This window comes from Oryzias melastigma, linkage group LG17 (assembly GCF_002922805.2).
Source record: "Oryzias melastigma strain HK-1 linkage group LG17, ASM292280v2, whole genome shotgun sequence".
Taxonomy (NCBI): domain Eukaryota; kingdom Metazoa; phylum Chordata; class Actinopteri; order Beloniformes; family Adrianichthyidae; genus Oryzias; species Oryzias melastigma.
Window position 1 is genome coordinate 25,539,994 of NC_050528.1, and position 16,628 is coordinate 25,556,621.

Genomic DNA, 16,628 nt, shown 5'->3' on the forward strand with positions numbered 1-16,628 from the left:
CTACAGATGGAGCCCAGCCTGCAGATGTGCAGGTAGCAGGAATGTGGAGAAAAGCAGGTGCGTTTCCTGCATTAGCACTAGAACAGGAGCTGTTAGAAGTTTCCAGGAAGACGCAGAGCTGCAGAGAAGAAGGTGGAAAATTGTTTACTCGTGTGTCAGCCCATCTGGAAGCGTTTCACACTTGTTTTTCCTGTTTTCTTTCAATCTCTCTCACTAAAATCAACCACAAACATTTCTTTTTTCTCTCTAGCACTCTAATAAAAAACCCACATCTAAACACTTTGAAATCAAAGTCCAAAAATAACTCAATGAAAATGAATAAATTGGGAATTTGATTGTTATTTTACTGTTACTTACAATTCTAAAAACTCATCTAACAATATGCATCATTATTTCTAACCACACATGTCTAAATCTGGTCCAACACTGCCCCACAGAGGACACAAAAATGACATCAAACCGTTTTAGTCAGGTTAAAATTTATTAAGGAATATGTTTTGCACCACGTTTTGCAATAGCAACCAATAAGTGTTACTAAAACATGTTCCTAAAAACCATGTTTTATGGAACCCGTGTCATTTGGTTGCTCCGTAATAAATTAAAAGCATATACAAAAATTAAAATGACTTCCACAGTGAGCTACGACTACAATCACATGCCTTATTGTACAAAGAGTTTGGAATACAGACCCAATGAAGCCCAGTGTTTTTTTCCTGCAGTAAATGTAGTCACTGAAAGTACTGAATTTAAGATCAAGGCATCTTGTGAGCTGACTGAAATAATTTAAAATCACATTTAGATTAAAGGTATGTGACTACAAAAGGCTACAATATGTGAATATATAATAAGTTATTTTAGGCATTTCAATATTAAAAGTTAGATGATGAACACTTTGGGTGTTAAAGTTAAAAAAATCGTGTGAAAAGGCATTAAAGAGACAAAGGGTGACGGAGAAGAGGACATCTCACAGCTGGAAAACCTTCAAAATGTCTGTATGGTTATCTGGATAAATAAAAAGTGCAGATAAAAGACATTTAAGCTTATAAATATGATTATTTTTCTGGTCCAATTTATGACTGAGTTGGTTGCAAAATTGCTTAAAGTGAGATAAAGATAGCATGACTCGGGAAAATGAGTGTAATGATGGGTGTAAAGCTATAATTAAGGCCTGGGCAGGGTTAGGGTGGAGGTGGAGGTGAGGGGCAGACATGTCAGTGCAGGATCTCAATGAGGAGACGTTTGAAGTCCCCCCCACACTCAGAATCCAAGGCGTCTTTCAGGGTCACGTCGTACTTTTCCAGGTACATGTCCTTCACCGTCTCCAGGTCAATCTGTGAGGATGAAGGCAGAAAGATGGAGAAAAGCAGGTTTTAGCTTCTGTTCATAAGTGTCATTATTGGTCTTTGGATCTTGGATCATTCTCAGTTTTCCTAAAAATTGATGGTCATTTGCTAAATTGCTAAAACTGTAACTTTGTTCACAAAATGGATTGCAAACCTAATTAAAAAACGATGTTGTTTGCATTTCACTGTATGATTATTTTGACGTATTAAGGCACCAATCTTTACATTTTGTGAAGTTTTCAAGTGTAATGTTGTAAGATTAGTCTTTTGTGGAAAAAAATGTCATTTTTAAAATCGAACACAACAGATATTGCTACAGCTAATGTATGAAAAACATGATTAAAAAATACGTTCAAAGTAGATTTAAGTCAAATAAGTTTGTGATAACCTGTTTGTTATGTTTGGTTATAGTGAATATGGTTTATTGTACAACAAAACGATATTGATCAAACAATAAAGCTCATTGTAAGAACAATATACTTTTCACATTAGTACAATAAATTATATTTTTTTAAAACAATAAAATTTTAAGAACATGAAACGTTTTTCGTTATAACATGATAAACATGTACATTATTTAAACATGAAGCTTCTATTGTAAGATCTTGAAATTATATTACACAAACAAGAATATTATATTGTTAGAACAAAAAATGTTCGCGTTATAACATGATATGCAGTTTTATTTTCATTTTTTTTATTTCCACTGGGTGGCAGCTCTGCACTTCTGTAATAAAAGCCAAAAACAGTTTAAGACTAACATTTAGAGAATCAACTATTGTGTTTGTCACAAAAACGTCAATAAATAAAAATGGATTCATATTCTAAATGAAATCAGGTAAAGCAGTTGAAAATTGTATCACATAGAAAAATAAAGATTTATCAAAAATATTTGAATTAAAAAAATGAACTTGTTAGTATAGTAATAAAACGATGACCAGTTTTTGCAACTACATGAGTAATGTTTTATACTTAGCATTATTTTGTCAATATGAACAACTGTTTAAACATGAGCTGCAGAAAAAGAGGTTTTATTTTTCAAAATAATTTAAAAAACAAGTGTAATGATAGTCACATTAATTTTGCTCACAATTTTGTTCAAATAAATAGTAAAAATAAACAAAACCAAGCAAAAATAAAATAAAATTAAATATAAAATAAAATAAAACAGAATAGATTTATTATAATCATTGTCACAAGTAAAACAAAATGTAAAATTCTCACTGGTCAGTGACTCAATGATTCTGTTTTAAAAAATATAGTAAAATTATAATTTATACCCGAAGTAAAAGAATAGAGAAAAAATAGGTAATAAATACAAGTCATACTACATTAGCATGACTTATAGCTTATTAGCATACTTTATATTTAGCCTAAAACACATATAAATAACTATAAATGAAAACTTTTTTATATAAATGAAAAGCAATAATTTAAAGTATAAATATCCACCTCTGCCTTAAATCAAATATGTTAATTACATTTTATATCCAGCTTTCTTTCTTTTTTTTTTTAACAGGAACACTAAAATGAAATATACACAATATTTTGATTAATGTTAAAGTTGGTGATATAATTCAACAAATTACAACAAAAACAAACTAATAAAGTTTTACAAAAGTGTTGGGATATATGTTTTTTTTTCCAGCAAGGATTAAAGATGAAAAAAAGAATCCAGTTGATGTTGAAACTGCAGGATCTGTTCTTTCATCACAGTAAGAGTGTGTTTACTCAAACAGAAGCACTTGCCTCAGAGCGACCCACGATGATGCGAATAAGCGTGTCCTCATCTGTGCCCAGACCTTTCATTGCAGCATTGAGGCGTCTGGCAAAGTACAGCTGTGGGTTCTTTGCACACCTCACTGTGGATGTTTACAGCAGGAGTTAGAACTGATCGGATGTTAAAGATACCAGAGAAAGGGGATGTTTCCACTCACCGAGCGTGGTGTAGCAGTCCTTCAGAGTCCCTGTCGCCTCAGAGTCAATGGTGTCTAAAATATCTGTACCAGACAGCTGAAAAGAAGTCCACACTCAGTACCGAGCGCTTAGGAAGTTCTTGAAGTGTGGAAGCGAGAACATACCGACTCGTAGGCCTTAAAAGTGGCCTGAAGCTGCATGTAGTTCCTGTGTGTCAGGATGTAGGTGAAGGTGGACTCGTCTGTGCCAAACCTGCCCTCTCCTGCCTGAGAGGTGCAAAAGCAAGAAGCAACCCATCATATTTCTGAGCATGTGCATTTCACAGCATAAAAGGCTGCCCGTCTGGGTAATCTATTGACTCTAAAATCAATTTGCAATCAGTTTTCATTTTATATTTTAGAATAAATCCCTGGAAACTAAAAACAAGGTGGGCAATGTGTCCATGACTCAACAAAAGAGCACACGCTAGAAGGGGTAACATTTAAAATAACAATTTCAATAATAATCACTATTAATATCATTATTATAAGTAATAATGTTATGGCATTTGTTGCAACAATATAAAATGATCCAGTAATACATTTTTTTCAATGATTTTATTCATTTTATCAATGTTGAGACACATTATTTCTTGACAACGGCTCTTTAGGGCATTTGAACTTTATGAAACCATTTTCTGTAAATCACAAAGCTTGTTTGCAAAAACAAAAACTTGTAGAAATAAAATGTCTGCACAAGTTTCAAATAGAAAACTATAAGAAAAAATAAAACAATAAAACTATCAGAAAATACAACAAGTAATTCTTCTAACGCAAAATATATTGATAGAATATATTAGATGTTTCATTAAGAATATGTCAGTAAAAAGTGCATCTTTTATGGTGTCTAAACAATATTTAATAAATATCTTTCACCTCAAAACCTACCTCAAATAAAGATGTAGCATCCTGGTCGGCTAAATCCTCATCCACTTCATAACCTTCATCCCTACTTGCCTGCAGGAAAAGATGAAGAGAGAAATGTCGATTAGAAAGAATAAAAATTGGAAAAGAAGGTTCAAGAAATCATTGACTGACAAGTGGAGGTGACTTCAAATATTTGTGACATACTGTCAAAGAGATGGATCAGAGAGATAACACAAGAAACTGTGATAAAAGTTGAAAAGTATCTGCTGACGGGAAATTTTGAAGGTTACAGGAGCTCACGGCTGTAGAATACAGAATGAGTCACTCTGTTCTTTCAGGAAAAGAAGGAGAAAAGGGCAGAGAATAGTGGAGGCAGTAAAAAAAAATGACATGAATGTCTGAGCGTGCCCGTGACAAATGTCTCAGTGGGCGACAAACGAGCTGGAGAACAATTGTCCGAGTCATGACATGAAAACACAAAAAACCCCAATGTCAGTGCTAAAAGTGCATTTTCTGGTTTGAAAGAATGGATTGTTCCCTACCTGCAGCAGTGAGATGAGCAGATTTCTGACATCTCCACTGGTGTCGTCCTCAATATCTGCCTCCAGGTCACGTTCATGGGCTGAAATGAGACTAAATCAGTTGAGTCTGCAGTTCACATAACATGAACTCAACCACAACTTGAGCTCACAATAGGTTCTGATTAGAGATAAACTATAATAAAAGAGTAAAATAACCAACAATAATAAGACAAGTTTAACAGCGAAATAAAATACACACCTTGAAGATAAGCCTCCTTGTAGCTCAAGATGTCCTGTGGGTAAATATATATATATATATTGTGAATAAATGAAAATAAATATTTTTACATTTTGTGTGAACTCTGGGTGTATGGTCTGGGTCGGTTGTGACTTTAAATTCTGAGCCACATTTATCGACCGGACATAAACCTCTCCTGAGCAGCTGCATCCTCATCAACACAACTGGAGGCCAGACCTGAGCCCACTTACCTCCAGTTCCACCATGGCTTCTCACAAACTTTTGTTTTATTGGGTCCCTTTGCCCGTTCGACCATGGCAGAACCAACACAAACTGCAGATGATACGGAGGATCGTATTTCCTATCTGGTTTCTGGAAGTATTCCCTGATGCGTCCAATATCCATTGATAGATACCCAGATACATGAATTCAGTATCTTTGGAAGACATTCATTTCCACACAGATATTTCATTTATATTTTTTGATTATTCTGTCTTTTCTATCTTTACTTCTGACTGTCTTTGTTTCTCTGAAGCTATGCTCTGCAATGTACATTCAATCAACCTCTTTCAATGAAAAGTCTATTCTTCGAGCTTCTGGGTTCAAACCGCTCGCGCTCACATGTAGCTATACAATTTTTTGACAGTTTTTCGAGGTCCACGTACAAAAATGTGGCCATTGAACGTGTTGGCAGTAAAACCAGGTCAAATTTTAACCAATCGGGTACTTGGATTTGGTAGTAACGTATGGATTTGGTTTACCGGGTAAAACCCATACACAGCGACTAGCTTGACGACATCCGCATTTGTTTGTCAAAGAAAGAAAAACCAAGGGCACTCTCCTGATATGATGGTAATCAAAATCCGCCACTGCAAAGATACCAATGAACTGAACTGTTTCATGCTCAGACTGCAAGATTTGCATCGCTTCGGCATTTTGTGTACATAGCTTAGGACATCCCTTTTAACTCATTTAAAACTGTATCAATCCCTTTAAGATTTTGCCATATTTTGGCCAATGGTTGAAATATTTCAGGATTAAATACATCTTTATTTTAACAATTATAGAAAAAAATCTATATCTGCAAAAGGAAAAAAAAATTGGTTACTTTGGTAACAATCAATTTAATTAGCTGCTAGCTACTCTACTAGGAGAATCATTTTAAATTTCTTACATTTTCAGCTATTTCTTGCTACAACCTTAATTAAATGTATTTAAGTAGCTGTAGCAGTGAACTGAATAAAAATAATTATTAGATGAAAGTGTAAAATTTCCCCTTTTTTAATATTTGGGGTTTCCATTTGTTGTCAAATAGTGACACATCTGGTTTCAAAGATTTTTTTGTAATTCTATTTAAATAAAAATTATGTTTATACTTTTGTAGTTCTAAAAGTTGAACAAGCTTCCATACATTTGTTTTTAGGTCCATGAATAACAGTGGTTTTGGTCAGGTGATCTCAGACTCTTTATGTAAATGATTAGTCCCCATAAAACAAGAGTAACTTGTGGAGTTCCACAAGGCTTTGTCATGGAACCGCTAACTTTCAAAGTTTGAGAGCTTAAAACACATTATTTTTTGGGGGGGAAAGCACACAATTTGAGTTGATGTGAACATAACTACCAGACTGGTTTGCTGTATAATTTTCTTAAAGTTTAAGCATTAATAGAAGTGTTTTTTTACCATGAAATAAAAATAATCCCTTGTCAAACTCCTAGTTTAGGTCCAGTTCACTTAAAAACGTTCTATAATATTCTATATCTCTCGTTTTTATTTGATAAATCCATCCATAATGTTTTGAACCTGTTTGGGGTCATATGGTTGCTGGAGCCTATCCTAGCTTGGCGAAGGGAGGGACAAGTTGCCAGTTTGTTACAGAGATAAATTGATATTTCTTATTTGTTAGTTTCCTTTTTTGTTTTCCTAACTAGTTCTGCACTCGTACAAGTATGATTGTTTGTGGAGTTGGTAGCTCAGCCACATTTCCTTGTGTGTAAAAGAATCATATGTCACTTAACTTACTGTTTGAAATTTCTTCTCTGAATGTATCCTTTCCTTGAAGGAGTGCTGAACTGAAATTTCAGCGACCTTTGAGAATCCTGTATTTCCCAAATAAACCCTTAATCCATGTTGTTTAGTCTTTAGCCTGACCAGACTGGGGATTTGAACCAGCACCCTGACCCTAACCAATCTGATGTAAGTCCTGACTTAAAAGTCAGAAGAAGTCTGACAAACTTTCTGAGAAGACCGCCCTAACCCTTACATTATTTGTGGCAGTGCACAGGATCTCAACCAGCACTGCTTCATCAGTACCCGCCCCCTTGATGGCGTTCCAGAGCTCTTTGGCAAAGAAGATGTGAGGATGGTCCAACATGGCCACGATGGCTTTCTCAAAGCTGCCCGACAGTTCCTTCTTGATGACCTCCTCCAGCTCCTGAAAAACCACAGCGCTTGCATGAGAACTGAGGATTAATGGCTTGTGTAAGACGCAGACACGGGACGGGGCGGATACTCACGTCGTCGTACTTTTCAAAATACGCCTGTTTAATTTCAACGCGCTGAGCTGCAGAACGATTGGCCAGGATTTGGATGATGGCCTCCTCGTCTGTCCCTGAAGTGACACAGATATATCTTTAAAAATGTTTCAAACTGACTTCAAATGCACAAAATTTAAAATACAAATTTCATTTTTTTAGCAAATTTCTAACTAATCATCAAAATAAAAAATAACATTTTGAAAAGTAAAAATTTCAAAATAGACACCAATTTAAAAAAGATTTGATAAACAATTAATTTTTTAACTTACCTAGTCCTTTACAAGCTTTTCTTAATGCTTTTATATCAGTCATGACGTCAAAATCCTCATATGGGACTATGGTGGGCTGGAAAAGAAGTTACAAAACATGACTTTGCATGTATTTAAATTAACTTAAAGAGATGCAGCGTATTTAATTCAGAAAGCCTTCAGAAACTGGACTGGAATAAAGCTCCATGACGCAGCTCTCTGCGGGAGCAGGGTGCGCCTGCGGGAAGCGCTGAGTCATGGGTGCGGCTGCAGCTGCAGCAGCCTCCTCTGCCCTCCTCGCCCACCCTGGCTTTAACACAATGCGGCCCTATTGATCCAATCGCTAAGAAATCCCTTGTTTTCCGTCATCTGCATGACTAGGCACTCTCAATTTACTCAATTTTTACTGCGCAAGTCCCCCCCAAAAATAAGCATTAGATGCGTTTAACTCTTGATTCTCTTTTTACTTTATTGTTGCGTTTGTGAGATTTAAACCACGTTTGGATTAAATGAAAACTTTAATAAAAGTGAACATAAAAGTAATGTGAAGTCTAGTCGTCTCACCTGCACGTTGCCCATGTTTTCCTCTCTGCTGTAGATGGTTATATAGAGGTTGCGCTTCCTTAAGTCTTGATGCTGAGTCTGTGCGCTCCGAGCAGGATGGGCTGCGCTTGCGGAGGTGACGTCATCGGTCATGCAAGGTGGGGCAGGTGGGTGTAGGCAATGAGGGGAGGAGTTTGTTTGCTTTCCTTTTTTTCTTAAACAAATATGTACTTAAAATATACAGAATTCATTTATGGAAATAGGAATTGAAGCTGAGCTAAAGAAACTCAAAATTCAAGTAAACTTGGTTAAAACAGAAATATATTTTTTTGTTTACATTTCTTGGTTATAATATATGAAAATTGGCAGAAAGTTTAATTGTGTAAAATGTTAAAATCCCAATCCAATAATCTTGTGATCTATTATAAAAGCCTTCCCAGTGGTCTTTTAATAATGATTTTGCAGTTTTTAGCCAAAATTACCCAACAAATGTTTTTTTTTTCTTTCTAGGATATAGTTTCAGCAGGAGTTCACTAAAAATTTGCCTCCGAGTTGTGAGCAAACCCTGCCCTTTCTTTCCGTAATCCATCTTTTAACACTCTCTCACACCCCCAACCTAACATTAGCGGTACAACAAAAATGTAGTTCACTTTCAGCTTATCCCTTTCGGGGTCGCCATAGCGTAACAGCACCCACTGTTTCGCAGCAGTGATTATTTCAGCTATTAAGCCGTACAGTTGTGAGGCAGATGCTGTCTTGAATGTGGAAAATAATGATGCACGTGGATCTACACCACAGTATTTGTCTGCAAGTGGATGCATCAGAATGGAGCGGAGCAGTAAGCTTGAGGCCCATTTAGCATATTTTCTGCATCACAGATATACTCTTTCAGATATACTTTGTGCTTCTGATTCACAATTTAAATATAAAAATGTTCAGAAATGCAATTTTAAGTTTAATTATTTTTATTCAAGTCCTCCATCATGAGAAAAATGCCACAAAAAGATGTTAAAACACAAAAAACACATTTTTCCACAGAATGGGTCTTCAATAAACATTAACCTTTAACATTTGGTCTTTTCTGAAGTAATAACATATTTCTGTTAATTTCATTTTCAAGCTTTTTTTTTCTTCTTTGCCTTTCAGATGCTCCCTCTATGGAGATAAATGATCTGCCTCCATTTAATAATACCCTCTATCCTTCTCACTACCCTCATGTCCTCCTCCACCTCCTCCATGAACCTCTTCTCTAGTCTTCCATCTATCCAGCCATCCATCTTTTCTAAACCTGCTTCATTCCTTTCTGGGTCACGGGGTTGCTGGAGCCTATCCCATCCTGTGTTAGGCAAAGGTGGGGTACTCCAGTCCATCGGAGGGGCAAACAACCACACACACTCACATTAAAATCTAGAGTCACCAGATGGTTGGTTTTGGACTGTGAAAGGAAGTCTGACTGCCTGGAGACCAGGACTTTCAGTGTTTCCTAGTATGTATAGTTTACCTTCTAGTCTTCTGATGGGATCGTCTGTGCTTCCACAGATTATTGTTGTTGAGATACTGCCCATTTCTTTCTTTTTAACATGATCAGGAGGTATTTGTGACTGTTGCTATAAGGGTACAAAAGGCAAATAAGGATTGTCACATTGGTCCAAAAACACAGAGGTCTAGTATCAGCATGTTTTAAGATTTCTAAAAATCATCATTAATCCCATATTTTCAGATTGAATGAAATGTATATCTTACTTTGACACTTACTTTTGTTAAAGGTTGTTGCTAGTGTTAGGACTCCTTTTTTTTGCCTTTGGGCTTGTCAAATTTGGATTAAAATTTGAACACAAATAAGTTTTATAACTTAATACACACATGAATCTTACACAAAACAAAACCACCTTAAGTAAAGCATTTAGAAGGAGCTAAATGTTTTTTACACCTAAAACTGCTTTGCTGAGAAAATACCGGAATAAATTAAACATTCAAAAACAGATCAAGAACAAAGAATTGAAAAAAGCTCAGATTAGGTAATTAGATTGATTAATTAATTAAAAGATGATTAATAGATAATACATTAATTAAAAGATAGAATATAAGAGTAAAATCAGTATTTATTCTAAATCTTATTTGCAAGAATAAAAGAGCACTTGTGAGTTAATTAAAACACAAAACTAGTAAAGAGCATTACATTAATTATAAAAGCAAATGTTTATTCAATAGTAAATCGGAAATCAAGAACAACTTAAATGATTACACGAAAAAAATGCATTTTTCTTTGGAAATATGTGAACAATTACACTTATTACATGTTTTTAGACTCCTCCCTTCAAGACGGCCTTTTAGAACTCTATACATCAAAACTACTTACAACAAAAACAGCTTCTTCCCCTTCTGTAGTGAACTCTGTGAAGACATTTTACATATTCCTAGCGCTTTTTTCCCTCAATGTTTAACACCTATTAATGTCTTAAATGTGTTTGTTTTGTCCTTGGACATAAAAGGATGAGTCACCAAAGTCAAATTCCTTGTATGTGTACTCATACTTGACCAATAAAGCTTATTCTGTTTTGACTACTTTATCCTCACATAGTTATTCCCCTAAAAGATTTGGTGGTTGGGCTCGAACACCACACAAGGGTGAATCTGAAACAATCAGTTTTCTTTCAGGTTCATCTCCACCGAAAGAAGTTGCATAATTTGCATCACTCCACATGGTGGCAGTGGTGGATAAGTTAGAAAGATCCTTAAATCCTTAACACCACAAATTTAGAGGTTCTATTTTCTTTGTTTTGACACAAATGCATTTTTACCCATTTTGGAGTGCAAAGTACCATAAGATAAGAATGTCCCTAAATCAAAACTAGCCTCTTGTGCAAATGCTGCAGACTGTTTCTATTCTGATTCACAGCTTTGAGTATTCATGGTGCAACCTCAACCAAATTACAATGAGGAGAACAGGACAACACAAACTCTCCAAAAGCTTGGTTTTATAGAAACATTTAATTCAGAATTTGTACCATCGTTAACTGTATATACATGCAACACAATAGGAATGCACAGTATAAATAATCCCATGTGGATGCTACAACAGTCTCTAACGATTGGGAGCAACACTATACTGCACAGTTAGCATAAAATACATGTAGTGGCCAAACGATGGCATTCCCATTCAAACAGCCTCTGACTCTGCCAGAGGGAAAAGTTCAAGAGGTGGGTCATGTTTCCTAACCTAACCTCATACAGTCAGTCCATGGAGAAAAAAAATGCCCATGGAACATTTAAAAATGCCACGTGGTCTCGTCTAAGTATTTTATAACAGATGCAATAACTAATTTAAGCTTCAAGGTGATCTAAGTGCTTCCCATATTCTTGCTGTCATGCATACACAACTGTCGAGCTGAACTGACTACTGTGCATGGCCATATTGCATGAGTCGTCACTGACACAAGACTGTTGTTGCTTTTGGAGATGATGCCAAAATGATGAATTACTCACACGCTGTCTGAGAGAAATCACAGAAAGAAACAAAGCTTTGGTCATGCAAGTGTTCTTAAACCGTCGCGGTTTAAAGGAAGGTGCAATCAGGCGGACAAAATGGGCAAGTATGGGACAAAATGTATTATTCACATCATCCACGATAGACAGGCTCTGTTTTGGTCCTTGAAATACTTTCAGTATAGTGCGTGTGTGGATGCTCCACGTTTCAACCTCTGCTAGAGCCTCCTTTTACAAAAACGAGGCTGCGAGACGGAGTCGATAACAGTAAACAAATTTCAGCCTTGTAGATATTGCAGTACTCTTCAGCTGCATCCCATCTCAAACATGTCTCTTCAAGAGCATCGTGTGTTATATAAGTCGACAAATATTTTAAGCAACAACATCAACAATTCCACTTTCATATCCGAGTACAAATTGACCAGTACGTAAGCATTTAGTCATTTGATGCTTGGTAGTTTGCCACATGCAATGGCTGTTGAGAACAAAACACACTGTAAACGGAGAACTCTCACTAAAACATACAATGTTCCTCTTTTAGCTGAAGGTACTCCCATGGCTCCCAAATCTGGGAGATTATTTCCATTAATGCTTGGCCTGACAGTAAGGCATGAAAGTTGTGTTTGTGGGTTATTTGGCCTCTCCTAAACTTCTTGACAATCTAGTTCAGGTGGGTTCGGAGGACTAGATCTCGCTTGAGTTTCTAGAAGGTTGGATTATAAAACAGCATCATCTGTAGCATTACATCTGAACAGGATGATCAACAGTGGACAGATTTAAGAGTTGCACCCTCCCAAACTCAGTGTCAACTTGTTATCCACTCATACACTTGTGTTTGCTCAGAAAAGACATAGCTACCCTATTTGTTGGAATTGGCACTTTTATTGATTAAATTATGACGCAACATCTCTATTTGATGTGTACAATAAGTGTATTTTAAATACAGTATGGAATCTATGGATTTTGATGAGCCCATAAAAACAAATTACTTGTTCTGTTCAAGTGATGTGCAAAACTGACAATTGTGACTCCAGATTTCAAGGGCTGGCATCCTGCTGTTTTTTACAAAATCCTTCGGTATCTGCTACTAAACACACATGGATCAGGTGTGTTTAGCCATTAAAGAGCTTCAATGGCATAAAGGTTACTTGCCCTTAGGAAGTCTGACACTTGTACATCTAGATCAGGGATAGGCAACTCTAAGTCTCGACGGCTGCATTCCTGCATGTTTCCAACATACCCATCCATCCATCCATCTTCCTGACCGCTTCGTCCCTTTCGGGGTCGCGGGGGTGCCGGAGCCTATCCCGGCTACTGATGGGCGAAGGCGGGGTACACCCTGGACAGGTCGCCAGTCTGTCGCAGGGCCTCAATCACACACACATTCACTCTCACATTCACACCTAGGGACAATGTAGAGTTACCAATTAACCTATGAAGCATGTTTTTGGACGGTGGGAGGAAGCCGGAGTCCCCGGTGAAAACCCACGCATGCACGGGGAGAACAGGCAAACTCCACACAGAAAGGTCCCAGCCGGGATTCGAACCGGGGCCTTCTTGCTGTGAGGCAAGAGCGCTAACCACTGCGCCACCGTGCAGCCCCCAACATACCCATGCTCTGGCATATTCTAATTGGCTGGACACACCTGAACCAGGTAAATGGTAACTAGTAGGGCTTGAATATCTGGAAATCATGCAGACACTGCGGCCCTCAAAGCCTAGAGTTGCCTATCTCTGGTCTAGATGGTAGGATATCTTTTGATCTGTCAGGGTAAGCCATTCCTGATTCTTCAGATCTACCAATCTGCTTCCTTCTATCTAACCATAACCAACTTTCAAATTATTAACTTGGTTTGAGGACCCCATTTTTTGATTGAGTAAATACAGAACCATGGGATCAGCAGAAAGGAATAAAAAGAGGTAAAATGAGCATTGATGGAAAGGACTAAGACTGGGCAGTCAGGGATATTTGAACACATGATCTAAAACAAGCTGTAAAGATTGATAAAGTTGCTGCCAAAAAAAAGTTAATTGTACAAAACTGTCTCATAGGGGACGGTCTTCCTTTTTGATGCAGAATCAGCATGCTAGCAGAGGACGTGTTTTGAAAAAGAGTGCTTGGACTAGGATCTAAAGGCCCAAACACTAGCATGAGTTGAGTCACATGAAGTGAACAGCACTGGATATGGAGATTGGTAAAACCAGACATGTGCTGTTGAGTTCCAAAAGAGTTTTCAACAAAGCTAAGAATAGATTGTGAATCTACTCTAGGTGACGTTGGAGAGAAGATGAAGGTCCATCTATTTTCTATACCCGCTTTGCCCTGTTCATGATCAGGATTGCTGGAGCCTACCCAACTACTGTCTAGCAAAAGTATATCAGTAATGCATAGGGCCTAAAAAAACCTTAGAAAAAGTGGGCTCTTGCCTTGAGGGGTCACTGGATGGTTCACAATCTTAAAGTTTTGTACGGATCGCTTATATGTCCTGCAGACAGTCAGTATCCACCTGTAAGGGGAGTTGTGAGAAAGGCTTAAATGAGAATTCATGAAAAACTATGATTGGATTAAAATAAAAAAGAAAAACAGGCTAAAATTAATTTGTATAGAAGATATCTGATGATTTGACATTTAGGAATTGCTGATGCACAAGAGATAGTCTCTTATACTCAATATGCTAGTTAGGGTCCCACCAATCAGTTTTTTTTAAATATTTGATTGCTAACAATGATTGGGATGGGATGTAAGGTTTAATCTGTAATTAACATTAACATGAAGTCATTTTATTGACATCGGAAGCAAAAAGATGGCGGATGTGAATGACACTAGGTCTGTGTTTTATTTTTGGATCACTGATGTACAAGTACTGACGAGTCACTTCTAAAAGAAAAGATTATAGTAAAACACAGCGGGCTTACACTGAGTATTTCATTCTGGTACTTTGACATCACTGTCAAACGGACCCAAAATCCCAGTTCTCTGTTTCCTCCATGTGTTGCAACTGTGTCCAATGTATCCTGAAAATGATTGTCACCTCAGTTGGTCAATAAATGTATGAATCTTTTAACAAATTGCCCAATCAAATGTGATACCATATGGAAACTTTTGTTCTTTGCTAGAAGTGGAACAAAAAAAAAAAAAAATCAGCCAGAAGAATGCATTTAAAATGTGGTGTAACGATGAAACATCTACTGTCCTCCTGTCACAGTCTGCTTGTCACAGAGGTGACCCAGAAAGAACCCCTCTTTCAAACCAGTCTATTGTAAGTTTATCATTCTTTTGGTTCTTTCATTGGAATTACAAAAAGGAAACTTTTGACCCAGTCATTATGCTTGCTCGCCTGAATCTTGCTCTGGAAAATCCCAAGGGCAGACATCAACTAAATTTGCGCTGCTAAGGGCTGTAGGTTTGAACCCGGAGCGCGCTGTGCTTTCTTTCTTCTTCTCTGGTGATCTTTTAGTCTGAGCCAAGTTGCTGTGTGAGTGCCCCGTCTCGCGGGAAAAAGCCTCTGATCTCCTGATCTCGGTAGTGTCTGCGTCTCTTGTTGAACTCCGTCGTCGCTCTGAAACCAACCCACCACATTCAGACGATTGGCTAACCCGTCTCCTCTCTGACGGAGGCTTGCTGGAGGAGCTCCGCCTCTCCCTGCTTTTCTCTCTGCCTTTCTCCTTTTCAGCTTTGTGGTTGGATGAGGAGGAGCCTTTCCGTTTCTTCTTGTGCGTGGTGGGACTGTTGCAGGTCCTCTCCTGCTTTGGCGAGGGTGGGCTGGTGTAATCCCAGGGGCAGATTTCCACCGTGAGAGATGGTGGCTGTAAAAGGCTCCCAGTAGACTTGGAATGGTCCGAGTGGAGCCCTTTGGGTTTCCCATCAGTGGGTGTGACACTTTTCTTTCGCCTGATTCTGTCAGGAGAGAGGGAGTCTGAATCTCCTCCCAGCATGGGCTGCTCTTCAAATTCCCAGGGGCACACGTCTGGTTTAAGAGGGAGAGGTGATTTGGGCGGGCGAGATTTCTGTGCCTCCCGCCCATCAACCCTTTCTCCATCTTTGTCTTTGGACCGACGTTTGTTGGATGGCGACTGCCCTACTTTCTGCCTCTGCTGAGATCGGCTGGCTTTGCTGGTTCCAGAGCTGCTGCTGCCCCTGCGGCCCATCGTGGTCTCTCCAGGCGCGATGGACACGTGCTTCTGGGTCTTCCCTTCTGAGGGAGTCTGAGCCTCTTCCAGCTCCCAGGGACAAACCTCGGACACATCATAAAGGTTCCTTCCAGTCTCCGGGTAAATGGATGGTTGGCTGCCACTGACCTGTGAAACAAAATCCAATTACAAGACAGGAGTTAATACACCAATTTTGTTGTTCTAGTTAAGTTCTATTATATTTGATAGCTTAGGATACCCTTTAATTATGTAAACCTATTGAGCATAAGTCTTGTTCACCCAAAATAAATACCCTACGACTTTGTTAAAGACCTACTCCAATAATAATGTTTTTTAAGTTTTGAACATGTCTTCGTGGCATTTTTTTCTCTGATGTCATGTGTCATGTGTAATGGGTTTCACGTGTGTCCTACTGTTTTTCCTCCCTTTTCTGTATTTAATGGTTTCCTCTCCTCACTTCCCTGCAGGTTTGTTTTGTTTTCCTATGTACCGGCTTCTTGTCTCTCTTGCCAGGTTTTTTGATCCTATATGTTATGTTTTTGTTTTTTGGCCTTGAGTGATTTTTCAACTTTGCCTTAGTAACTGATTCCGTTTTTTAACATTTCGTTCTTCCTTGGTTTTGGTATTTTTTTGTTATTAAAGATTCGGGGGGGGTTTGCACTGTCCTGCATTTGTGTCCACACACCAAAGCCTGACAATGAAGGAGGACAAAAAAAAAAGCTTAAAATCGTATTTCTGAG

The 16,628-nt window shown here is 37.9% G+C and overlaps 2 protein-coding genes across 2 annotated transcripts in view; both read right to left on the reverse strand.

Moving 5' to 3' along the window:
* Nucleotides 1-462: 462 nt before the first annotated feature.
* On the reverse strand, nucleotides 463-8,966 carry anxa13l (annexin A13, like). Its single transcript, XM_024273193.2, has 11 exons — nucleotides 8,272-8,966; nucleotides 7,729-7,804; nucleotides 7,439-7,533; nucleotides 7,186-7,356; nucleotides 4,946-4,979; nucleotides 4,708-4,787; nucleotides 4,187-4,255; nucleotides 3,425-3,526; nucleotides 3,281-3,356; nucleotides 3,093-3,205; nucleotides 463-1,331 (listed from the first exon to the last, which is right to left on the reverse strand). The coding sequence occupies exons 1-11, from the start codon at nucleotides 8,401-8,403 to the stop codon at nucleotides 1,212-1,214; spliced, it is 1,068 nt and encodes a 355-aa protein (XP_024128961.2). The 5' UTR covers nucleotides 8,404-8,966; the 3' UTR covers nucleotides 463-1,211.
* A 4,381-nt stretch (nucleotides 8,967-13,347) lies between these two features.
* The window catches only part of gpr158b (G protein-coupled receptor 158b), an 83,846-nt gene continuing 80,565 nt past the window's right edge, over nucleotides 13,348-16,628 (reverse strand). The window contains exon 13 of the mRNA XM_024273930.2: nucleotides 13,348-16,035. Coding sequence (XP_024129698.1) covers nucleotides 15,061-16,035 — 975 coding nt within the window. The 3' untranslated portion in view covers nucleotides 13,348-15,060. The remainder of the gene's footprint in view (nucleotides 16,036-16,628) is intronic.

What these genes read in the sequence shown, in the direction of transcription:
- anxa13l (XM_024273193.2), bottom strand. Translation starts at nt 8,403, where the DNA reads ATGACCGATGACGTCACCTCCGCAAGCGCAGCCCATCCTGCTCGGAGC. An exon ending in ATGCTACATCTTTATTTGAG is followed by an intron (nt 3,527 to 4,186) that starts GTAGGTTTTGAG and finishes TGCACCTCTCAG; the next exon opens with GCAGGAGAGGGCAGGTTTGG. An exon ending in GGACTGCTACACCACGCTCG is followed by an intron (nt 3,206 to 3,280) that starts GTGAGTGGAAAC and finishes AAACATCCACAG; the next exon opens with TGAGGTGTGCAAAGAACCCA.